This window comes from Chinchilla lanigera, unplaced genomic scaffold, assembly GCF_000276665.1.
Source record: "Chinchilla lanigera isolate Chin_1 unplaced genomic scaffold, ChiLan1.0 scaffold00015, whole genome shotgun sequence".
Taxonomy (NCBI): domain Eukaryota; kingdom Metazoa; phylum Chordata; class Mammalia; order Rodentia; family Chinchillidae; genus Chinchilla; species Chinchilla lanigera.
In genome coordinates this window covers 18,244,400-18,270,861 of record NW_004955416.1, presented here as the reverse complement: position 1 = coordinate 18,270,861, position 26,462 = coordinate 18,244,400, and the positions used below count along the sequence as shown (strand labels likewise).

Below are 26,462 nucleotides of genomic sequence, written 5' to 3'. Positions count from 1 at the left end.
CTGAGCTTTATAAATCCTCATAAATGAACTATCCTTGTTGATTTTCCCATTGTTATGGAGAGAAGTACTTTGTTATAGTAAGTTTTTAATTTTTTCCATTCATGTAACAGGCAATATTTGTTGAATCAATTAATGAATAAGATAGGGCTATTTTCCCTATGGACACTGGAGCGCCCTAACTGGGTACATTTCCTACTGACCTGGTACAGAATTTTACTGGAAGAAAATATCAGCATTAAATCTTCAAGTAGAAAAGAAAAGGCTTCCTCAACCGAAATAACTGCATAATTTTTCTTGTAATTGCCCCCTGCAACTTGAAGAAACACATGTTTCTGATAATTAACAGGCATTTATTTTTAGGGACATCATTTGAGCAAGGAGCAGAGCTTAGCAGCGCTCATTCCCACAGGTGAATAGGTCTATAATTTGTCATTTACCTCAGCTTGCAGAACCTGTAAGGATCAGGAGGAAATAAAACCTCTTTTCTCCAGTTGAATTCAGCATTTAAGGAGCACCTGTCACCAAGTAGACATCGTTTCTTGCTTTATTGAGAAATCTGTTGCTAAGACACAGTCTTAATTTGTTTGCACACTTTTCATAGGAATGATGGGTGTTTATTCACCTAGAGAAACCTAGGTGTAAGAGATTAAGGTTGGTGGAAAACTCATGGTGGTAGAGGATTAAACTTCAAGCAATTATTTTATTAGCTCCTCTAGACTGGAGGTTGCCACAGAATAGTCTTGGGAACGTGTTAGAAATGCAAATTCTTGGGCCTAACTCAGATTTATTTGAATCCCAGGTTCTGATGCCCACTAATATTTAAGATAAATTTCTCTAGAGTCTTGACTATAATGTCACTCAAGCTTATTAATTCCAATCTGGAGAAATAGGAGAAGAGAAACTAATTTTCCTCAGTTGGAAAATCATGAGAGAACCTCAACTGAAACAGATGCCTTGAGAAAAAGGATACTCATTTTAAGATCTTCCATAAATACTCCATGTTACTTTCCTCCTCTCATAACTGGGATCAAATATCAACATAGTAGTGGAAGATAAGCACAGATTGTGCCCTGGAGGAAATATCTTTCACATTGAGGCAATAGCGAGATTTGATAACTTGTATCATCTGAAACCTGAGTAACATATTTAGAAATGTATACTAAGGGTGTTTTACTAATGAGGACAGAATATACTGCTGGATTTTAGCTGATTTTATTGATAAGAATATGCACTTTAAAGTTAATTCATCAGCTTGAACACCTGGAGGTTATCTAATAGTATAATTGATTTCTTTGCTGAACTTTTGTACTTAACAATAGCTTATATGTATGTAGTCAGGTTGAGATGTAAGAGGTTCCTTGGCATACTGTGAGAATACTCAAAGTCACAGAGATGGGAATGTGTACTGTCCGTGAGAGAGCTCAGAAGACCCACTCTTCTCTAAGGCAATGAGAAATATAATAGTGAGGGGTTATATGTGACACTATTCAGCTTTTTGATTTTTATAGAGATTATGCAGTAGTGGAGACCAAGAGAGAGCACCTAACTACTGTTGTGGTTTCATTTTAAAATGTTGCCCCCAAATCTCCTGTGTTTGGAAGTGGGGCCTGATCTGAAAAGGTGGGTCACCGGGGGTATGACCTGCAAGAGAGTATTATTTTCCCTCTGTCTTCCCTTCTCTATTTCCTGGCTGCTCTGGGGTGAGCAGTCTTCTTTCAGCAGGCCCTTCCACCATGCCATTTCTCTCTTGCAGCCACCCTATCACGGACTTAAACCTCTAAAACATGAGCCAAAATAAACTCTCCTTTCAGATGTGGGTGTCAAGAATTTTGAAAGCAATAGTAAAGCTGACTAACACAACCACAAAAGACAAGATTGAAGTATTAACCTTCATATCTTTTTATAGCCTTGATAATACTTTTGTTCTGATGTCTACTTTATCTGGTGATTAATAGAGCTATGCCACCTTTCTTTTGTTTAGTGTTTGCATCACAAATATTTTCACAAATTTTTACTTTTAACCTATGTTTTTATATTTAAAATGAATTTCTTGTAGACAGTATATATGGGATCTTATTTATCCTATCATTTAATTACTACATTTTGACTATTCATATTTAATGAGATTATTTACATATTTCAGTTGAAATGTATCATTTTTCTGGTTATTTTATGTTTGTTTCATCTGATCCTAGAGTTTTCTATCTTTTCTGATTCGTTTATGTATGCTTTAAGGGCCTTAGCACAGTGGTACCAATTTATTTCTCCCATACGTTGGGCTGTTAAGGTGATACATTTACTTTTACATATGCTATCATCATACTATACATTGCTACTGTTTTGCTTATTCTGTCAGTTACACTGTAGAGAAATTAAGATCAAGAAAAAAAGAAAACCACTTCCTTTTCCCTTCATGTGTTTTATTTTTGTGCTTCTTCAGTGCAGTGATTGGAAGAGAGTGTGATGTTTTGAAATCTAATCAATTATTGAGCTCTCAAACTTCTACCTCAAGGAATCAGCAAGTATAGGTGCTTGGCCTTAAAACAGGCCTTATTTTTCAAATTCTCAAATCTCTTTTTCACATGTGGTAAGAAGGGTGATGGAAAAGCAAACACCCATCAAGGAAAAGCAAGAACTATGGAGAAAAATAATATTGGAGAGCTTCTGATAGGGAACAAAATGAGGGCCTAATCAACCAACTGGCCTTCCGCACAGGGTATAGGAACGTCTCAGATCTCTCTGCTAGCACTTCAGTAGTGTTGTCCACAAGTGACTTCACTGATCCTCCTGTTCATCCCTTCTAAGCAGGAGGTTTACTGCGGATTTGGTTTCCTTTTTCAAACCTTGGATGTAGCTAAGCAGAAGGCAGAAGGCTTTCCTGTTTTGTTCAGGGATTGGGAGAAGGCAGACACAGAATGTAGAAACTATAATGAGATCTTGGCCAGAAAGTCTGATACTGTGACAGGGTAGGACTCTGGTGTATCTCTCCTGTGGAGGAGGTTTGTGTGTTGGTATAGTTGATACAATGTGTCAACTTGGAGAGTCTAGATGTTTGCCTAAGTGACTCAGCAGTTCTGCATCTTGGGGTAAGAAGGACATGCCCTTACCCTTCTGGGATGTTGTTTATTGTGTCCGTTTGAGAAGGTTAACTATGTGACTCAGAAGGGAGCCAGGGTCTTTACTTTGTATTCATCCTGAGCCTGTGCAAGAGGAGAGCCTGGAGATTATGTGAGTGCTACACATCCGCTGGGTGGGGGTAGCCTGCTTACAATATAAGGGAGGGAGAGAGGCTTGCTCTTCGCTGCCACTCCCCTCTTTTGCTCTTAGTTCCTTTGCTACTTTTTGCCACCATGAACATTTGCCCTCTGCCATGTGCCACCCTACCTTGGAGCCAGCCAAGTATGGGCTGAAACCTCCACAAACTGTGAGCTAAATAAATCTTTCCTTCCTTCATTTTGGGCATTGGGTATTTTGTCTCAGCAATGACAGAAAAGTAACCAAGACATGTGTTTTACATGTGGAATGGAGAGAAGAATATCTATTCAGACTAAAGGGACACATGATTTTAGTGCATAGATTTTGTTGGATAACAAGCCACCCTGACATAAAACTATGCACTATCTATTGATTCTGTATGATTCCTGTGGTGTGTGCCATGTTGGCCCAGCTGTGTGTTGTAAGATGTGTCTGGCATCAGCCAAGTTAGTGGGGCCATCTGCCAGCATGTTGGTATGGGCTTGTTCACATGGCAATCGTTTCAGGGTTCCCAGGCACATTGCAACAGCAACTCCAAGTGCAAGTGCTTTATTAACCTTGGCTCACATCCTATTTGTCTATTCTCATTGACCAAAAGGTCACATAGCTAAGCTCAGATTCAAAGTGTGAAGAAATATACTCCCCCTCTTGATAATGATGGAGCACAGGTCATTGCAAAGGACCATGCAGACAGGGGAGGGATTTGTGGTCAAACTTGAGTCATTTGGAGGAAATGGATGCACCTTGAAAGTATAACATTAACTGGAATAAATCAGACACACAAGCTTAAGTATCAAATTGTTTCTCTTTGAAACTCAGAGTAAAGATAAAGAGTAAAATAAAAGATAGATAAGAGGAAGTAAGGAGATAGACCTCCCTCAAAGGGCAAAGTGAGCAAGAGTGGAATGGGGAGTGGAGACAAGGAAGGGATAAGCAGTGAAGAAAAGGAATTGGGGGCAGAGATGTAGCTCATGGCACAGTGCCTGCCTGGCAAGCACAAGGTCCTGAGTTCCATTCCCAGTATATATATATAAAAAAAGGAACTGGGCTGTGTTGTGTACATGTACAACTCCACCCAAGGAATGTAAACATCATGTATTGCAAACATGCCCCAAAATAAAAAAGGAAGTGGATCGTGGGATGGAAGGGAAGGGAAAAGGGATGAAAATAGGAATCAAAATGTGTTATATACATGTACCAACTTCCCAAAAGGCAGGTAAACATTTGTTGCAGCAAAAATTCAGGCTGTATTCTGCAAGAGACCAAAGAACTTTATGAGAACAGACAAAGTTTTGATTTAGATGGGTCACCTCTCATCCAGACTTGCAAGTCAGGGAAGTGGGCGTGGACCTGCTTTTGTTTCCAGCTTATATACATTTTTGGTTTCCATGGTAACAGATTGGAATGTTGTAGCCCTGGCTACATGTTGTTTTCCTTCTGCCACCTAACTGAGTCAGGCTCCCATCATGAGCCCAATCACAATGATACATACTTTCTGTACTCTGTTCTATATGTCCCCCTTTAGATAACCATAGATTTCCTTTATGGTTACAATGTTTATCTAGGGCCAGGGAAAGGATGAAACAACCCAAGAAAGGTCATAGGTAGTTATCTAGGCCGTGGCATTCTTTGTCTTTGGAGAAGCATTCCAGGGCTAAGTCACGACTGTAAAGTTAACTCATTACAACCCCTCCAGGATGTTTCTCACGACACATTTTGAGGCTTGCATTAAAACCAGAGTTATTCTGTCTTAAAATGATATGCTAAGAGTCACCGTCCCCTACACATTGTACACTAAACACATACTAATAAACTAAAAAAAATCATCACCTTTTCAGTTAAAAATTACTAACATCTCACTTTGTAGTAATAAAATTTTATATTGTTGTTGTTCATCATGTGATTTGCACAGCAAACTATAGAAGGAATACACTGCTCCTCTCTGTTGATAAGATTGGCCTTTGCCTTTCTTTGAGTCATGGACCCAAAGAACAGACCTGAGGTTTACTTTGCTTCTGTAGAAGCCTTCACAGTCATCACATAATTCTACTTTTGACATTTTTTGTCTTTGCCACAAAAATGGTATGTTCCAAGTTAAGATTCTTTATTTAGTTGGACCACAGGATGAAGTCATGCTGAGTTTTGTCACAGCTGATCTATAGCATGAATTGAAAATAAACCTTTGCTTGACAATCCATTGAATTTTAGTGATTATTCTTTACCACATCAAAATCTAGGGAGAACTTATAGTGATTTATTAACTTTTCTTTTACATATTTAATCTGTTGCTTTAAAATGCATCTTTCCTGTTGACTTTTTAAAATATTCAAACCTCTCATATATATTTTAAAACATCCTTGTTCCTATTTTCTCTTTCAGCTTTGACCCTGTCTCCTCCAAGTCGTAGTAAATTTCTCAACAAAGGATACTCACGGCTCATATTTCTTCTTATTCTGTTCACTCTTGAGATCCCTACAATCTACTGTTTTCCCTGATAACTCTACCAATACAGCTTTTGTCAAAATCACCCACCAGCCTCCTGTAGCTAGTTCTTCTGAGTAAACAGTATCCACCTGAAAGAACTGATACTTCAAATGTTTGTAAAACCAGCAAACCTGACCTGTATTTATTTTCTCCTTTGTTTGACTGTTGTAGGTCTTCTGTGATTTTCACGGTCACTCCCAAAAGAAGAATGTGTTCATTTATGGCTGCAGCATCAAGGAAACCTTGTGGCAAGCAAACTGTACCGTGGGCGCATCCGCTCTCTTGGAGGACGTCAGTTACAGGGCAAGTCACTGGGGGAGACTGACATGAAGCACTCTTTGGCCATCACATGACCTTTGAGACAGCCCACTGTCCATTTTTTTCCAAACAAGCATTTTAGTGATTATAACTATAGGATAGTAACACAAACAGGATAAAGGCTTGCATAATTTCTTCAAATATTAGTTTGTTTCGTGGTTGTTTTGCCTTTACTTTCTACATGAATAAAGGGCATGAAAATTTGAGGCAGGAAATCTTATTTTAGTGCCCTGCTTTACAGTTAATAAGAGTGTGATTATGAGTCACTAGCATTACATCTCTCAACTACCATGTTCTCATCTGTAAAATTAAGGTAGTAAAAATACTATAAGGAACATAATAATACTGAGTGCAAAGGAACCCTAAGTAAATATGAAGGAATAAACAAATTTAAGGCCTTAGACTATCCACATCCTTCCATGTGAGTGTTCCATAAAGGCTAAGCAGTAATCCACTGAACCTAATTCAGTTTTTACCTGGATTCCAGGCATTAGAGCTCTACTATTGCTTCCTGAACCATGCAGGAAGTTAAGGAAGAGTGAAAATGGGAGGAATTTTCATAGTCAGAATAGAGAAGACAAGTTCTTGCTTACTGAACATAAGGAAGAGGTGGAATAGTGACAGCTGTCCAAACACAACATGAAAACTGACCTTTGTTACAAATTTATATAAGAATGAAGCAAATTAAGATGCCACCTCCCTCTTCAAAATGTTTTATGATTCTGAGTGTGTCATTTTACTGTGTACAGAATAGCTTCATCTCCAAGGTTAGTAATACCATAGTAATGAAAGAGGTAAAAATTCACCAAACTACTGTTTCATCTGGAAATACTTGTCCCTGTTTCCTGCATTTCTCTTTACTCCTCTTTATCCATGTCCATTGGAAAAGCCTGCTGTATCAGTACAGCTACCCAGAGACTATTATAGCAGAATTAACAGCTAAATTCTCGATGACCTATTTGCTCTAAGGTTTAGCCAGAGTAATAGTAATACATTCCAGGAAGCTTAACTGCCTTTTCTTAGGAAACTAGTTAAGTAAGCCCAAACATTTATCTGGGATGCTGACATCTATAAAATTATTGCTTATGTATAACTTGAACAAAAAGATCCTATTATTTATCTTAAATATGGAGTCTTACTGCTCCTTTAAGATTATTTAATCTTAAATATGTTTCCTTTACTGCTCCTTTCCCAACAGAAGGTAGCAGTATTCATGGATAATTCTGTATCCTCATGGAGCTTAGAAGAAATAGAACCTTAAGAAATCTCCTTACAATGCTCTCATGGAATGGGGCACAGCCTAACCATCACAGTCAATTTCAGAATGAGCTCTTTCAGAATGTATTTTAATTTTAGTATATTACTTATATTATTTAACTAATAAATTCACAAATAGTTTGAAGCCCAGCATCAGGTAAGGTGAAAGGGATAATGTGACAGAGGTATATACATGATAGTCTCTGGCTGTGAAAATAAGGACAAGAATATTTATTAGAAATGTTAGAATATTAACCTATCTGGACACTGACATCCACCTTTGAGATTCATTATTTGAGGTAGCCATTTGCCTAAATCTCAGTTTTTTCCTGTGTGAAATGAGGAAGTCAAAGTTTATATGTATTTCATTAAATAGAGTTCATTGCTACTCTGGAGCTCTTCAGTGGCAGCTCATGGGCTCTAGGAGACATATGAACAAAGGAAAGAGGGTGAGGGTTAAGCTTCATCCCTCATTTTCTTTTTTTTTTTTTTTTTTGGTTTTTCTCCGGTACCGGGAACCGAACTCACGACTTTGCGCTTGCCAGGCAGGCGCTTTTGCCGCCGAGCTAAATCTCCAGCCCCCTCATCCCTCATTTTCAATTCAACCTTGCTCTTGGTGTCCTGCCTACATATAGCTCTTTTTATTGCTGTTATTCCAAATCTAGGCACAATGATCTGTACATCATGACTTTGATTATGGTGATTTCCCAAAAATCATTTTATCACTGTAAAATGGATTTTTCCAGAATAGAGAAGACTCCCCCATTTTACTGATGAGGAAATTGAGACCCGGGGTGGGGTGTTTACATAAATTAAGTTAATGTTACAGCCACAATGCCTATGTAATAATATCAACAATGTATTTTATTAACTGCATAGTCACACCAGTGCTTATGAGTAGGTGAAATGAATGACATTAAGGATGAAAGTATCAAGAAGGAGGAATCCTCTTTATTTTATTAATTATAAGATACACCATCTCTAAAGGAGTACACTAGTATTTGAAATTACCTGCACATATATTCTGGAAACTTACAGCAATCACTAAGAATATGAAAATAGATTTGATTTTCTCAAAAAGACAACAGAATCATAAAATTTTCAATTTAACCTACAAGAAAACAGGAAAAGAGGGCAAGACAGAAATAGCAGCAAAAGACAAGGACAACAAATTGAAAGCAGCAACACATATGATAGATACTAATCCCATAATATCAATAATCACTTTGAACCTCAATCGTCTACATGCATTAAGTTTAAATCGGACTGCCAAAGTGAATAAAAAATAATATTCAACTATATGATGTGTGGGAGAAACCTATTTTAAGTACAAAGATATATACATTAAAAGCAACCAGATGGAAAAGTATATGTGATGCTAGTACTAGTCAAAGCAAACTAAGGGTAGTTATACTAACTCAGAAATTAGCAGGCAAATTATCAAAGATAAATAAGGGTGATAATGATAACATGATCAATTCTCTAAGAAGACATAACAATCCTTAGCATGCATATGCCTAACAGTATCAAAATACATGAAGCAAAAAATTAAAAACCTACAAAGAGAAATAGGCGAATCCACTATTATCACTGGAAATTTCAACCCTGCATCAGAAGTGGACAAACCTACCAGGAAGAAAATCAGTTATGATATATCTGAGTTCCACAAATATTATCAATAAACTGGCCATTATTTGCGTCTCTGTAGATGTTATCCAACAACAGAATACACATTCTTCTCCAGCTCAGACGAAACCTCCACTAAGGTAAATTGTATTATGGGCCATGGAACACACCTCAAATTTAAAAGAAATCATGTTCTTAAACACAATAAAATTAACTAGATATCAACAGAATAACTGCAAATTCCAAAATACATGAAAATTAAGCAATACATTTCAAAATAACACACGTCAGAGGAGAAATCTCTAAATCAGAAAATATTTTAGACTAAATGATACTGTAGTTTATCAAAATTGTGGAAACTTAGAGGATTGAATGCTTGTGCTAGAATAGAAGGTCTAATACCAATTACCTGTGTTTGCACCTTAAGAAAGTTGAAAAGGAAGAACAAGGTAAATCTCAAGTGAGCAGAAGAAAAGAAATTCTTAAAAATTAGGCAAAATCCAAATATCATTTTATATATATTACATATATGCAATTTTTATTTTTCAAAAATACTGCATTATAAATCAATGGAATGGAAAACAAGAAATCAAAAGACAAAGTCAGTGGAACCAAAAGCTAGTACTTACAAAAATCAAAAGAATATTGAAAATATAGATGGCTAACTAAGGTAAAAAAGGGAGAGGAAGAAGACACAAATTACTAGTTTTGAAAATGAAAAGTGGGACATAAAGACAGATCTCATGGGCACTAAATGGATAATAAAAGAATACTATGAACAACTTTATAGCCACAAATTTGATAAACTAGATGAAATGAATCAATTTCTTGAAGACACAAGCTACTAAAGCTCATATAAGAAGAAACAGGTAATCAGAACAGTCCTTTATTCACTAAAAGAGTTGGGTCAATGAATTACTAATTAATAGCTTTGATAAACAGAAAATACTAGGGTCAGATGAACTCAGTGTTGAATTCTAAAAACATTTAAGGAAGAAATTATACAACTTCTTCATAGTTTCTTTCAGCATATTGAAATGGAGGGAATACTTCCTAACTCATTTTATGAAACCAGCATTAGCCCAACATCAAAACCAGGTATGAGAAGACCAAAAGACAATAGAGAAAACAACAAATTAATCTCTCTTGAATAGATGTGAGAATGTTCAAGCAAATGTTAGCAAGTCAGATCTAGTGTTGTATAATGAAGAATTATACATCATGACCTAATTATATACCCTGATATTCATGACTAATATAGCACTTGAAAATTGATTAATATAACCTATCATATCAACAACCTAAAGAAGAAAAATTGCATGATCATATCAAAAGCATTTGACAAAGTTCAGTATCCATTCATAGTAGAAACTCTCAAAAAGGAAGAATAGATCTCTCTTTCACAACTTTGTAAATAATATCTACAAAATCCTACATCATACTTAATGGTCAGAAACCAGAAGCTTTCTCATTAAATTAAGAACAAAGCAAGGCTGTCTTTCCACCATTCCTTTTCAATATCATGCCAGAAGTTGTAGCAATGAAATAAGACAAGAAAAAGAGATAAAGACATACTGATTGTAAAGAGAAAAGTAAAATTGCCTTTATTTTGTTTCTTGGATTCCTGAATTAACAATAATGAAAAGGTTGCAGCACAGTAAGACAATATAAAAATTAATGAATAATACAAGGATAAAATATAAATTAATATAGAGTTCAATTGCTTTCCTGCACACCAACAATGAAAAAATAGGATTTGAAATTAAAAATGTAATACCATTTATATTAGTACCCCCTAAAATAAAATACTTTGGTATCAATCTGACAAAGTACACATTAGATCTGAATGAGAAAAACTATTATACTTTGATCAACAAAATCAAAGAAAAGCTAAAGAAGTATTCATTCTTATAGATGGAAATTGTCATAATTGTCTTACAGATATTATCAAAATGTCAGATCTTCTCAACTTGTTCTATATTTTTAGAGGGGGTGCTGGGACTCAAGCTCAGGATATCATGCTTGCCAGGTGCTGCACCATTGAGCTAAATCCCCAGCCTCCAACTTGATCTATAGATTCAGTGCAATCCCAATGAAAATCACAGCAAGTTAGTTTGTAGGTATCAATAAACAGATTATAGAGAGACAAAAAACCCACAATAGCCCATGCAGCATAAAGGAGGAAAAAAAGTTGAAGGACTGATGATTCAGGCTGAGTTCAGATTTACTGCATTGTGCAAGACAGTGTGCACTGGTGTAAAAATAAACAAATAAACTAGGGAGCACAAGAGGGAACCAAGAAATGATCCGTGAAAAAGGAGTGATTGAAACATATGGTGACCCTTTAAAATAAAAATATATTACAGTAAAAGACACATTGCCAAGAACAATGAGATATCATGTTTAGTGCTGGGGGTGGTATTAACTTTCTGAGCGGGATTAATAACAATGTATCCTACTGTAGTAAATTCTTTCATATGAACATTCACTGTATTTTTTGATCTCACCACTCTAATTAGCCATTTATGGGAATTTCTGACCAATAAATCCATTACAGTATGTCTTTATCCACTTACTCACAACATTCTCTGGTGCTGTGCTACTTCTGGTTCTTTCTCAAAATAAAAATGACCATGAAAGTCAAATGATTTGAATGGAATCAGGACATTGAGGCAGCTACCACAGTGCAACTAAAGACACAAGATGACTATAAGAATTTCTCCCAAAAATGACAACTACAATACGATAAGTGTTTTGAAGAGGGAGGAAACAGTTTGAGAGGTATTAAGAGGCTATATGCCTTTTACTGTAATACTTTGAAAAATAATTAATCCTTCACCATACTTTTTGATCATACCTAGCAAATATATTCCACTGATCTGAGAAAGTATAGAAGGCAATAAAATTAAGGAAATTTAGTCACTTTTACAAATGTTGTTGCATAAAACATCCACATGTAACAACAACAAAAGAATAAAACTAGATACAGACCTCATACCTTCATAACAGTTAACTCATGGTAGACCTGAGACCTAAATGTTCGGTAAAATACTATAAAATTCCTGGGAGAAAACATAGGAGACAGTCTATGTGATTTTGGTCATGTCAATGACTTTTTAGATATGGCATCCCAGTCACAATTTATACAAGAAATAGTTGATATCTTGAAAATTATTAAAATCACTTTTTCTTTTGTAAAAGATATTGTCAAGAAAATGGAAAGACTAGTCACACACAGAAAAAAATATTTGCAAAAGACATACTAAAGGATTGCTCTCTAGAACTCAGAATTTATATAGAGAACTTTAAAAACTCAACAAATAGAAAACAAGCAACCTGATTTAAAAAATGAGCTAAAAATCTTAAAAGATTCACCAAAGATGAGAGATGGCAAGCATGTAAAAAGATGCCCACATACCACATCAAAAGTAAGTGCAGATTAAAACCACAATGTGATACCACTACACAACCATTAAAATCTAAAACACTGACATCAATGAATTTGGACCAGGATATGGTACAGCAGACACCCATTGTTGGAGGGAGTACAAGCTGATATGGCCACTGAGGAAGACAGTTTGGTGTCTTCTTACAATGCTAAACATATTTGTACCATACAAACCAGTGATTATACTCCTTGGTATTTACCTAAGGGGTTGAAAACCTATGTCCACACAAATTTGCAGAGATGTTAATAACAATTTCATTCACAGCTCTTAAATCTTAGATGCAATCAAGATAACCTTCAGTGTGTGAATGAATAAACTGGGACACATCAAGACCATGAAATATGGTCCTGTGCTAAAAATAGGGGCTGGGGATTTAGCTCAGCGGCAAAAGAGCCTGCCCGGCAAGCGCAACGTCGTGAGTTCAGTTCCTGGTACCAGAGAAAAACTAAAAAAAAAAAAAAAAAAAAAAAAAAAAAAAAAAAAAATAAATAAATAAATAAATAAATGAGCTATCAAGAAATGAAAAGACTGAAGTAATCTTAAAGGATTGTAGTAAGTGATAGAAGGCAACCTAAAAAGTAGTAGAATTCCAACTATATGACATTCTGGAAAAGACAAACCCATGAAAGATCAACGGTTTCCAGGAGTTTGAGGGAAAGGAAGGAAAGTGTGTGTGTGTGTGTGTGTGTGTGTAGGGGTGGGGGACTGGATGGTGGAGCACAGAGGATTTTAGGGCAGCGAAACTATTCTGTATGATGTTGTATTGGATTGATGTTACTGCCCTTTTGTCTAAACCCAGAGATTGCACACACCATGAATGGACATTGGGCTTTGAATGACAATGACATGTTATGTAGACTCCTCTATTATAACAAAGGGACCGTGTTGTTGTCAGGTGTTGAGCCTGGGAAAGTTCCCACATGGGAGCAGAGTACATAGCAGATATCTCTGTACCGTCTTCTCAGTATTGCTGTGAACTTAAGCCTACCATTTTCATAAAAAAATGAAATCTTTTTTCTAATTATAGAAACCACAAAAAAAGAAATAGAGTAACAGATTAAAAAAGTATTCTTTTAAATGATATGACTAAACTTCTTATAACAAGGTAAAATATTGATTAATTAAAACTATTTCCTGGTATTCTCAATCACTTCATCTACGGCATAAATAACATATTTATGTTTATTTAAATCATTCCCTAAGGGTTTGGACTAGCAGATTCTATTTATTTCATTGCATAATTATGGATTACTCTCTGTAAGCAACATACTTGTCAATGTGCAGAGATTTTCTTGACAATAACACACAGACATACATTTAAGAAACTTCCAGGCTGAAAAGGAGATACTAAACAACTAATAAATATATAACAATTTGCGATTATGGTGAATACTTTGAAGGTAAAACCGGGTGAGAGATTGCAAGGAATGACAATATTGGCTACGATGAAATCAATTTGGAGACAGTTTTAGAAACTGAAGTGAGGATGTCAGTAGCATTTCAATTTTTTAAATGATCTGTAGATCTGGAGACTATGAGGAATTTAGAGATCCTAGCAAATTATAGAAATAATTATGTTAATATACATTTTTATTGCACCTAATTTGCTGTATAATTAATGATTATATAATGTTATTAACAGTTATATTAAACATGAAGATAAGTACCTGGGAGATTAAGAGATTTGCACTATATTCTAGAAGTTAACAAAACTTCATTGCTTTAAAAATAATTCATTCATATTCTTATCAACTCGTTATGTTTCTCTCCCTTTTTCTCATAAATTTTTCAAAAGCCTGAAGTTTCACTGTTATCTAATGAACACAGTTTTCTGTTATGTGCTATGTTGAACATATTCTGTCAATACCGAAATGAGAGACCTTTTGTTAATGTCACAAAAGTTCTGGGTCTGCCTAAGCTCAGTATTTCTGCTGACCCAAGGACCGCATGTCCTATCAACTCTGAGTCATTGTCCCCTTGGGGCTAGGCCCAGTGGCTGCAAGCCCTGTCTCTGTCAATCACAGTGCCAAGAGTCTACAGATGCCTTCTACATGGAGATTAAGTGGTCATAAATAAAGCATTTTTACTCCAAGAAAAGTTAGGATATATGAACCCAGAGAGGATGGAGTTTTAGGAGTTTCATAATTGATCCTGTCTCAGATTTATAGCTTAGAAAATGAGACTAAAAAGTTCATTTTGGCAATTGTACGCTCATAGGAAACAAGAGAACTTTGTGTGGGCTCTTGCTCAAGAATCTTCAGTGGCCCCTACGGCCCTCTGACCTGCCTGAACAGCTCTCAGTCTGACCCTGCTAGGAAGCAGCGGTGCTGGATGGAGTCACTATAAATTTCAGGCCCCTGTGGCTCTGTGACTTTCAATTTGCTCAACTCAGCAATACATGGGGCCAAAGGCATGTGTGCAGCAGAGGTCTACCGTGATGCAGAAAAATAGAGCCAAAAGACTATGGCCTTTCGACTTGTCCAGGTGACATTTGGACCTTATGCTATCCACTTCGTAGTTGTGGGACTCGATCTATTTTTTTCCTTTTTCTAATCCTCTGTTTCTTTATATTCAAAATGATAAAAACTTATCTATTTCTTACGGTTAATAAATTATTCCCTGTAGTGCATATTAAGTATTTGATACATAGAGATGCTTAATAAATGCCAAGAACCTGTTTTGATGATGACAACTCCTAATCACCTGTGGCTCATCATGGTTTGATTTTTCTTTTTATCATAGACTCTTCCCAAAATTCTTGATAAGCTAGCACCTGCGTTCACAATGAGCAGCTGCAGCTTTCTTGTGGAGAAATCCCGAGCCTCCACTGCCCGGGTGGTGGTGTGGAGAGAGATGGGCGTGTCTAGAAGCTACACCATGGAGAGCAGCTACTGTGGCTGCAACCAGGGCCCCTACAAGGTATGTGAGTCTACACACCACTCTCCCCGCTTCCTGCCCAGCAGACATACACAGAAATGAGGAGCAATAACAGGTTGTTCATCCCTGCATTCTCACTTTGGAAAGAAGGCTATAAGTAGAGCCTAGTCCCGCCCCTTTGCCTTGAAGAGCTATTCCAGTGATTGCATCCTTTCTGTGTACGCTGGTAGCAGTGTGTGCAGGGTTTCCAATTTAGTTCCTCCACCAGATGGGCCTAACCAGCAAGCATCAAGAGCCTTCCTCTGGGCTGCATTACTTCCTTTTGCAAAATTTTGTCTGGCTCTGTGATATGCATGGAAAACTGTTGTTTTGTAACAAGTGCATTAGTCCCATATGCACCATAAAAGGCATAGATTGTCTATAGATATTGTCAGCACATTTATGTATTATTATATTTGTCTTGCGTGTCAGTCTAAATCAACAGTGCTCTGTGTTGCCCTGCTGTCACCAGAACCCAGGGATATGTACATGGCGTGGTCTCCCAGAATGAGTGGGTCTGGAACTCATGCACTAGTGTGGAGGGAAAGTGCTCTTGTATAAATCAAGTTCTTTCTACAGCTATATTAACTGCATGAGCAGCTGGATAGCTGCTGTAGCAGGATGTTCTGGCTGCTCTTCCTGCTCCCCCATAGAGAAACATAAATAAGGGACACTGTGACAGTGCCAGGGTAATAGACTCTTTTAAATTTCTCAGGCAAGCTGACAGTCTGCTCCTTGGTGATTTCCATTCAACCCTATGAATACCTGGACCTCACCACTATTCAAGCTCATTGTGTTGGCTTTGATACTCTCATGGACCAGCCAGGAAGCACTTGGCATTTACGCAATCCTGAGCTTGTAGGAATCTGTTAACTATCAGAGGGAGTGCGGGAGTGACAGGCGGTGAACATTATCTAGCTTCCCACCTGGCCAGAGATTTTTGACACTAGGCCACTAAACTGCTCATTTTGACTCCTTAATTCTGTCAAAAGCATCTAAACAGTTGCTTCAAAGAATTGGTTTGTTACTGGACAAATGTTATTAGACTGAATTAATCGTATTTATGTATATTACTGTAGACATAGAAGTGTTGAGATCATTGGATAAATATTGAAAGACTTCACTTTCCCTCTTGTGGCAATGCTTAAAGTGTCTCTACTTTCTTGAAACTGAATTTCACATATCAAACACAGAGAGCAATTCAGGTTCCTCTCCTCTGTACCACAAAAGAGTTTCTGTATACATTTACTCAGATATGCTTGGAAGTTATTCCATCAGGAGCTTGTTCACTATTGATATTCAAAACCTATAAGACTGGAGAACACTAAGTCTGGAATATTGCAATGCTAAGACCTTAAGGTCTACTTATATGCCAGTCATTTATTTAAGACATTCCATGTAACCTTTCTCAGACTGATCACATTGGTGACTTACGCTGACTTTGTTTCTCCAAGCACCAGTTCAGACTAAGTTTCTAGTCACATAAGTATCACTGCCATTCATGATAAATCAGCTGTGCACTCCAAATCCTTTTAGTTTTTCTGAAAGCTAAACTGCTCATAGGTCAGGCCCTCATCAGCTCTCCATTTTCCCTACAACATACATAATGGCCATCAGAAACGACTGAGAATGAAAGAGGTCCACCCAGTGGGATGGCTTTCAGATATCCACGCTGCATTTATCTCAGGAAATTTTCCACATGGCTTTTGCATGAGGTAGCTAGAAGGAAGAATGGAAAGCAAACTGGCTAGAGAAAATCCTAACAGTGCCAGACCTGGGTTTGTTCTGAAAGATTCCACTCTGCATATGAAACACCTCTCTGAATGGATTGGTTTTCCCCTTCCCTTTGTTTTGCTGTCCTTAAAAACACTGTTGAGTAGCTGAGCAGAATTGCAGACAGTGAGCAAAGGAGTCCTGAGTAATTTTACATATGAGAGGGCCCACCCCACAAGGGAAAAGAAACCAGCCCAGAGTTGGGTGTTTTGGTGATTTTTGTTTGAGATATATAATAAAGTCTATGAACTATAGAGCAATATAGAAATTTCCATCCCGAACATATTGCAAATGAATTTCTACATTGGGAAGTTGTGTCCCAGTTGAGTCTTGAGGTTATTATTCTAAGGTCATCTTTCCATTTTTTGTTTAGCATTGCCATTTATCCAAAAGATGGAGGATACTTAAGTACACCCACGAGGAGCATTCCTTCCTTCCGTCATAAGAATATAAATATTTTTGCAGTTTCTCTGGTTAAGGTAGCTTTAAAGTAGTTCCAATCATTTCTCCCCCAGCACCCTAAGTACCTGATTTGTTAGTAGTGAAATGAAATATCATTTCTTACAATGACATTTATGTTGGAACTACATTAAAGAACATAAGCTATTACCTTCAAATAATTATTATTAATATGGTATTTTCTCTTCTATTTTCCAGTCTATAGCAGGCTAATTTAAAAAAAAATTCTCCTGCTTTTATTTCTTTGAGATACAGTCTGTGCTGTGAGCCAAACACTTAGACGCATAATTTCTATTTAATGTGGAAGTCCCACCCACTGAGAGATTTACTTTACCTCTTAGTGACTGGCCTAAAGGTATTGAAGCTGTTCAGGGGAAAGCCAAAATGGAATGCTGTGTCCTCTGGGGGCTCAATTTTTAGAGGTGTCCAGTCTATGTGGACAGCTGTGTGTTTCACAAGAAGTGTTTGTGACTTCAGGTCGTATACACAGTGTGTTTGCACATACAAAGGCACATGATTGGGGCTGGTGAGCTGCTAGTGGCTTAGGAGGATAAAGCTAGTGGTCCCACCCAACAGACTGTTAACTCGCTTCTTGGCAATGTGACCAATTTGTGGGATACCAAGGTGGACTCAGCGGAAAGGCAGAAGATGGGTGACTCAGCTGAGGTTTGAAGAGTGACTCAGTCAATGTTTCAATGCTCTACCTGCAAACTGCATTCCTTGTGTTGTGGACCCCACAGGTGACCCATCTTCCCCAACATCCATAGATGGTATTTTGAGTAACCTGGATCTGTTCAAGGTATGATAGTGCCCATAATCCCCCCCAAGTGTCTTAATTATGTTTAGCTAAAATCCATTATTATGATGTGAAGGCCCTTTGCAATCTCTTTACTTTTTAACACTGAATGCTTAGAGTAGTATCGAGTAGGTATTAGAAATGTGTAATGGCTGTTAAATGAATCAGTAAACGAACAAACAAATGAATGGCAATTTCCAGGCAGTAAAATGATTATCTTCTATGACCCTGGGTAACTAGAAGAGAAGAAAGGATCACTGTGGTGCAGTTGTAATCAGGAGCGGCTCTAAAGAAGAGCTTTCAAGAGTGGTTGGGCTGTATGGGAGTGGACGACATATGAGCGAGAGAGGGAAGACGTGGAATGCAGTGCGGAGACCTCTCAGGCCCGTCACTGTGTGCATGACTTGAGAGGGACTAATGCATTATTTCCCAGAGTATGGTGTCTCTAACCCAGGTGTGGAGTCTCTCATGCTAGTAACAGATGATGATTAGGCAGAACGACTTCATCTATATACACGGTAGATACTGCTATTCACCCTCTAGATCCCCCTTTAGGACTCAGGCATGCATTTTCTCTGGATTCTCACAGCTGTGTCCATCACCCCGCCTGCCCAAATCTGGGCTCCTCCTGCCGGCAGCCTGCATCCAACCGCTGATATAGATGGGGTACAGAAGCCTGGCCTCCTCGCTTCAGTTGGGACAACTCCAAAGGGCCTCTCCAGTGCTCAAGCTCTCTGGAGGATCAGCTGGAGCCCCTGTTGCAATTGTACTGTTGTTCAACTTCTGTTCTCCTCAATTATGTTTTCCTGCCACTCACAGGTGTTCAGTGAGCACTCCCCAAAAGTCCTTCCACATGCAAATCTCAGAGCCCCAGAGGATGCTTCCTGGGGAAAACACCTTGTAACAGCATTTCACGAAGGCTTAGATTAAAAGACATGAATGTTGGAATTTGGTACTTAAACTGTTGAAGATGGTTTGATAGGGGTGAATTTCATGCAAAAAAAATTGAGTCACCTGAATTCAGCATTCAAGGGTCCCAATATCTGTTCTTTCATACTCTGCTTGGGTTAGTTTTTGGTGGCATGAAGCCTCTTCTTGACTAGTGATTGCTGCTTGGGGAAGGGCTTCTGGCAGAGATCCAGAATAAAGGCTGGGCGTTTGAGTTTTGAGTGACTATCACAAACTGCGTAGTTTAAAACAATGTAAATTTGTTTTCCCACAGTTATGGAGGGTACAAGGCTGAAACTCACATGTGAGCAGGGCTGTGTTTGCTCTTGAGGCTCTAGGGGTGCTCCAAGGGAGCATGCTGTCCCATGCTTTTCTTAACTGCTGGTATTGCCAAGGATCCCTGATATCCATGGGCTTGTGGTTGTATACCAAGCTCTGCTTTTGTTCTCACCGAAACTTCGCCACTCTGTGCCTCCTTTCCTTGCCCGTCTCTTCTCCCTTTCTTTTCAGGATACAAGGCCCGTTGCTGGAAGGGTCTACCATACTCTAGTATGACTTCAGCTAATTATACCGACTGCAACTTTTTTTTATCAATTAAGTTTATTATACATTTTAGGAATGTATAATGATCACATTCATTATAGGGAATTTGTATCTGTACATGATATAACTTGATTTTTTTTCCCTTTTCCTTCCCCTCCTTTCAACTCCTCTTTCCCTCTTTATTTACAAAAATTTTGTTTCCATTTTTCCTTCTTTTCTCATCATTTTCCCCCTTCCTTTTCCTCTTCCCCCTTCCTAGTTCCCATGTCCTTTTGAACATTTTCTTCCTATTTGACAACATCTATTATACATTTTCGTCTTTATTTACACTTTTGGTTTCTCATACTTGAGGCCATTCTCTTAAGTGAAATAATTCTGGCAATCGTATTTCTGAGTGGATCACATTCTGAAGTTCTATGAAAGAGATAGGCGCTATTCAATGTAGATATATGGGGCAAAATACAAAGTTCCAAACACCTAGATCCAAGAATGAAGGGGGGGGTATTATTCCTGTCTTTATACTGCCATACTGTGAAGCCCCACATGTACTCTTATATTCTTTCTGCCTTATGACCAGGAAAATAAGTTTTCTTGGAGCTTCTTAAAAACCATGTTTGAGAGTCAGGACATGTATGATGGAAGCTGTTTCATGTTGCTGGAGTATTATGCTACACAATATTTAGGTAGAAAGATTGGTGGTAAACACATATATGGCACTTCATGTGTACTAATCCTTTATCATATATTGCATTACTCCCTATCTGATGCTGCATAACAGAGCACTATCATCAGTTTTATTACCCTGGGCAACCCTATTTTTCAAATTGAGCTTACTTAGTCTAAAATGTTAAATTACTTGCTCAAGGTCATCCAGCTAGCAAGTTTTCTTTTTCTTTTTTGGTTTTTCTCCAGTACCGGGAATCGAACTCATGACCTTGCGCTTGCTAGGCAGGCGCTGTGCCGCTGAGCTAAATCCCAGCCTCTCAGCTAGGAAGTTTTAAAGCAGGATTTTAAGCCAGGCAGATTTGGCACTGGAATCTTTGCTTTCTGACTAGTACAGTGTGACTGGGGAAAGAAACCCTGAGCTTCGGCAACAGGAAATCCAGCTTCTGCATTTGGCCACCATAAAGTTCAAGGCATCATCACAAAAAGTGTGGATGTAATTAAAAATACATTGCAGTATAAGACACATTGCCCTTAACCCTTCCTAAAATACTACACTCCCTCTTTCTTCAAATACCCTATGCGTTCATCCCTGCCGCATTCTGAAGCAGTTCTAGAAGTCCTCATGAATGTTATTTTGTGGCAGGCTCAATGTCCTGTCTTGATTCACAGCATTTCCAATAAAGTTTTTCCAACAATTACAATTACACTGTAGACTCATCTGTCTTTTCCATTGAACTTGGCGTTGTGAGACTTCAGTCTCTTCCTCAAAGTGAAAGTGACCATGAAAGGTAAATGGTTTGAATTGATTCAGGACACTAGGCAGTCACAATAGTGCGACTAAACAAAGTCAAGAAAGAGGACTTGCAGAACTGCTTCAGAAAGTGGCAAGAATGATGGGATGAGTGTGGTAGAAGTGAAAGGGAGTGTTTTGAGAGGATTTAATGGAAACATATCTTTTATGCTACTCACTGTATTTTTGGACCTTGATCTGTGGCAATGGGTGAGTCCCTCTGGGCTACAGTTTTTTAAAAATGTAACAGGATGATATAATTAACATTAATTGATGCATATGATTTCTGTCAAACTATGTTTACAAAAGCTGACTTTACTGATTACCCAAGAGATTTATGGATTCACCTATACTTAGGTGACTAAGCATGATGGTAAAGCCCCTGAAAATCTTCTGCAACTTGTTATGAGTGTGGATATGTTTTCAGGGAGAAAGTTCTCTCTTTCAGTCACCAATTTGCCAACTATTAGGTGGCCGTGCCTGTTCTGTGCCTATTCCACGCCTATTCTCTCTCTCCTCCCTTTCATGCTAGCCTGGCTGCCCTCTATCCCTTATCTCTAGAATAAAAGAACAGGGACAGGAAGGAGGGAGGTAATTCATACGAAGTGGCAGCTTTAACAAGCAGAAGATATGGGGGAGCAGGATCTTTATTAAAACAACCAATTTAAGCTTGTAACACACAACTTCCTTTATTGTTAAATATATTCATTTCACTTCCTTGTGACTTCTCTCCTTGTCTGGCCAGAAACCCATTGCTCTCACACAGCTCTTTGGACTTGCACAGAGTGGACTGCAGACTTTCTCTTCCAAAGTAGCCTAAGCTGCAGAAGCATTTTGTACCAGGTACACTGAAGTAAGGTGATCCCTCACCTATCATGGGAGTTACGTTCCAGAGACCCCTTCGATAGGGTGAAATCCATGAAGTAGCGGTGTTATATTTATTTTATTATTTATATACATTTTAAGGCTTCATAAACCCTTCCCACACTCCTATAAACATTTCCCACTCTATTACCCTGTCCCACACTCTTAGAAACACATCATATGCTCTTAAACATTTTCTACACTCTTAAACCTACATAATTTAAACCTACATAATTTTAATATGTAAAACTCTATATCAGTACTCACCAGTGAAGTACACTAGATATATATATATTTTTTAAAAACCCCACGATACAGTGAAGCCACAATAATTGAACTGCAATATAGTGAAGGACAACTGTACACACACACACACACACACACACATACACACACACATACTTTGCAAACATAGTCTTGGTTACTTTCTTATTGCTAGGACAAAATACTTAACACCCAAACTAAAGGAGGAAGGGTTTAATTCAGTTCACAGTTTGTAGAGGTTTCAGTGCATAGTTGGCGGGCTCCAAGACTTGATGGCTTGGCAGAGGGGCCCATGGCAGGATAGGAAAGAGGCAGCACCCCGCAGCATGGAGCCTTCTTTTCTCTTTTATCACAGCCAGCCTTCAATCCTGTTGGGTGGTGCCACCCACATTCAGGGTGAGCCTTCCCATTATCCATACTCAGAGCTATGCGAAATCAATCCATGGACTAAGTTAGTGAACACACACCCAAATCCAGCCATCTCCAAAAAGTCCCACCTATGAGCTCATGAGGTTTGGGGGAACATCTGGATACAAGCTATACCATTTTACATATATAAGTGTTGTATACGTAGGTTGTCTATATCACCTGTATCTATCTATATCAATGGTTCTCAGTCATTGATTTGCAAGGCAGAACTTGCTCAGTGTAGGTTTCTGTGACAGAGATGGAGTTCCAAAGAGTGGTGCATTTCAGTTATGACTCTGTGACAGTTCCTGACCTCAGAGTTTTAGTGATACACATGTTCTTCATGGTTCCCACTTCAGGAAGATGTTTTGAAGACTGAATGAGCTCCTGCCTCACTATTTGTTACCATTTTCGTAGTGAAAACTCACTACCTGTTCAACCTCAATACCAATTTACTCCTTGTTTTATTATTAATAAAAATTATTGATAGTGATTTTCTGCTTGAAATAAAGACAGGTAGACTCCAACTTGGAACTAAAATCACCTTAGTGAACCCTTTTAAATCAATACCTTTGGGATTGGAGGTAAGGACTATGCAATTTTATAAATTTGGAACCAGGGTTGAAAACAACAGACTTTGGCTTTAATAGAAACAGATAACCTTATATCTATATTTATAGAATTACTTACACCAAAGAAATTTCTGTGTCTATGACGCAGAGACATTTCCTTTATTATTCACCATATAGTCTATCCATCAAGCTTCGCGTGCAGCACGATGTATATTATAGCCAATCCATACGTGAGGTCCTGGGAAAGGGAAAGGGATGACGAGGATTTGTGAGCCTCCTTCTAGGCAAAGAGAAAGGAAGGAGTGAAGAGTGAGAGACAGGACAGGGAACAGGTTTACATTTCTTTAAAGAGGGCTCAGTATGAGCCCTTGAGCGATCATATGACCACAACTCAAGAATACCTTATAAGTTTCTATTCTCAGATCCCTTCCTTCTATAAGCAGGCAAGTATGCAGATTTAGTTCATTTTGGCCTTCAAAAAAAGGAGAAGGGATATATTTCTTACTGCAGTCTGAGATATAGTGTCTAGTAACCTAAGCTGAGAGACATTTGAGGAACCCCTCAAACTTTAGCGTGGATTAGTCACCTGAGAAGCTAAACTAGTGCAGATTTCTAAGCTGTGTGTTTGTAGGTTTCTTGGTTTGGGATATGGCCCAGGAATCTGGATTTTATCAAATCTCCCTGGGTGTCCAGAGATTGGTGACACAGAGTCCCGTCATTCAGAGAGTGACCAAGATGCTCAGACCAGATGTAAAAGGCAATTTGATTTTTTATTTTTGTTTTCTTGGTTCTGATTCTCTTTAGGCTGCAGAAGAACTCTTCTCATAAAGTCTCAAATTCTCCTGTCTCCACTTTTTTTCTTTGTCTGTGCTATTAAGTAACTAGCTTAGTTCTTAAAAATTCCCAGTGAAAATTTATAAATGTTTTTGTTTCTTTGTTCATTTTTCCTAGCTCCTGTAACTCCCCAGCTCAGGATTCACTAAATTGCTGTCTTTGAAAATTTTTCTTATGTGAACTTTCAAGAGTCTAGAAAGAAATACACAGTCATACAAAATTGTTTGTTTGGCTAAGTGTACGTTTTCCTGGGGAGAGTACCTGTAGTTAAAGACATTCTTAAAAGGGTATGTGTCTCAAAAGAGATTCGGAGCTCATGTTTATAGAATCCAAGATCTCTTCAAGGCCCTTCACAGCTTTTTGGTTTTTGATCAGCTCTAGCAGTGCTTGCCTTGATTTTGTGAAAATCAACTTGAGTTTATAAACTGCTGAGTATTTCCTCCTACATATCAATTAGTGCAAGAACAATGACATATCTCATGAATTGCTTATTTGGTTAACTTCTGTCTAACTCTTCTGTGATCACATGGCACCCCAATATTCTCAGAATGTTCTTGCTCACAGGCGGTGGTTTAGCCTTTGTATTTGTTAGAAAAGCATAAACTCAGGTCCCACCTGCTGGATCAGAATCTGCACTTTAAGGAAATTTGACCTGGGATTTGCTCTTTTGCTCCAGTAACTTTGAGCAGTTATTGATTTAGAGCACCCTTGATCATTAGGAAGGCACAGAAGTTTGGAAAGGGTCAGTGGTCCAAGAAAGGAAGTCGGAGTGTGCTCTTTTGTTAACATAAAGGTATTGCTCCCAGAATATTTTTTTTTCATGTAAAATGAGATGTCACATGTGAATATGGCTTAAAAGTTGAAAGGAGCCCCAAATATGGTACATTTTGTTGATCTGTGCTAACATTTTAATGTTACATGAGCTTTGCTTTTTTTCACCCATATTTTCTAACAGCCTTCCCCTCTCTAAAGCTAAGAAATGAGGACAGTTTTTCAAATGCTCATTTTGCCATTGGAATGTCACTTTATTCTTTGTAGATAACAAATATGCAATTCAGATGCTAACCTATCATTTTGGTTGAAGATTATTTGAACCGTTTATGTCAATACTCTTTCTCCTTTACTGTGCTTCAACAAGTGTTTCCTTGTTCTCTTTTTTTTAAACACTGCTTTCTGTATGATCTCAAAGCAAATCACAAGTTGTTTATTAACTCACTGAAGGCTTGATGATGTAGAGAAATATCATCCCCATTCTGTAGCCCTCAGTTTCATAATATCTGTTAGCATTTTAATAGAGTATAAAAGGAATTAAGTAAAAATCAAAAGGCAGGGATGTTAATAACATTGCCAGCAGGAGTCTTTCCTGGGATTACTGAAGCCCTGGAAGTCTTGAATTTTAAATGCCCATTGTGGAAAATGACACCTGTATCAAAAATAAGGAGGAAATCTGACACTTGGGATAATCTCATAAGCCTCAAATGACCTCTGATTCTTTAAAAATAATTTGGCTTTCAATGCCCAAGAAGGAGAAAGATGTTTTATCTCTGTAAATCATGCTCTCCCTATGTGATCAGTGTAAATGCAATAAACCAGATATCCTTAAGGATCAGAAATCTAAAACCAAAGAAAGTACCGGTTTAAATCAGGGTTTTATTTAGCTTGTAGCACAGGGAAACAGGATTGGTCCCACTTTGAATGCTTTTCTTTGGCCCTTGGTGCATGACTGAACCCTTGAAGGAACTTCGCCATACAAATGTGCTGAGAAAGGAACACTCCAGATCAGTGAGAGTTACCCAAGGGTGGTCTCTAAAAAATGAGGTGAACCCCAAACCACCTTGAAGAGTCAGGTGAAGGTTCAAATCCTCAAGCCAATTCTTTGACATTCTTCATCATGTCTTCATTTAGGATTTTTCTTTTTTTTTGGTCTTTTCTTCCGGTACCAGGAATCGAACTCGCGACCTTGTGCTTGCCAGGCAGGTGCTTTGCCGCTGAGCTAAATCCCCAGCCCCATCTCTTCATTTCAATAGAACATTGTTAATGATTTCTATTTTTAAAAGGAGTAACTCTTTTTATATGCCCATATTCCCTGAATGCAAATGAGAAGAAACACTTTAGAAGTCTTTGAATGCTGTTGTTAGAAAGTAGGTATTGGGGCTGGGAATTTAGCTCAGTGGCAAAAGCACCTGCCTGGCAAGCGCAAGGTCATGAGTTCGGTTCCCGGTACTGGAGAAAAACCAAAA

At 38.0% G+C, this 26,462-nt stretch overlaps 1 protein-coding gene across 3 annotated transcripts in view; it reads left to right on the top strand.

Moving 5' to 3' along the window:
* Positions 1-26,462, top strand: part of Agbl1 (ATP/GTP binding protein-like 1) — an 800,368-nt gene that overhangs the window by 415,263 nt on the left and 358,643 nt on the right. For all 3 annotated transcript variants that reach the window (XM_005381585.2, XM_005381584.2, XM_013512654.1), the window contains exons 20-21: positions 5,911-6,042; positions 15,132-15,308. In XM_005381585.2, the coding sequence (XP_005381642.2) occupies positions 5,911-6,042; positions 15,132-15,308 (309 nt within the window). The remainder of the gene's footprint in view (positions 1-5,910; positions 6,043-15,131; positions 15,309-26,462) is intronic.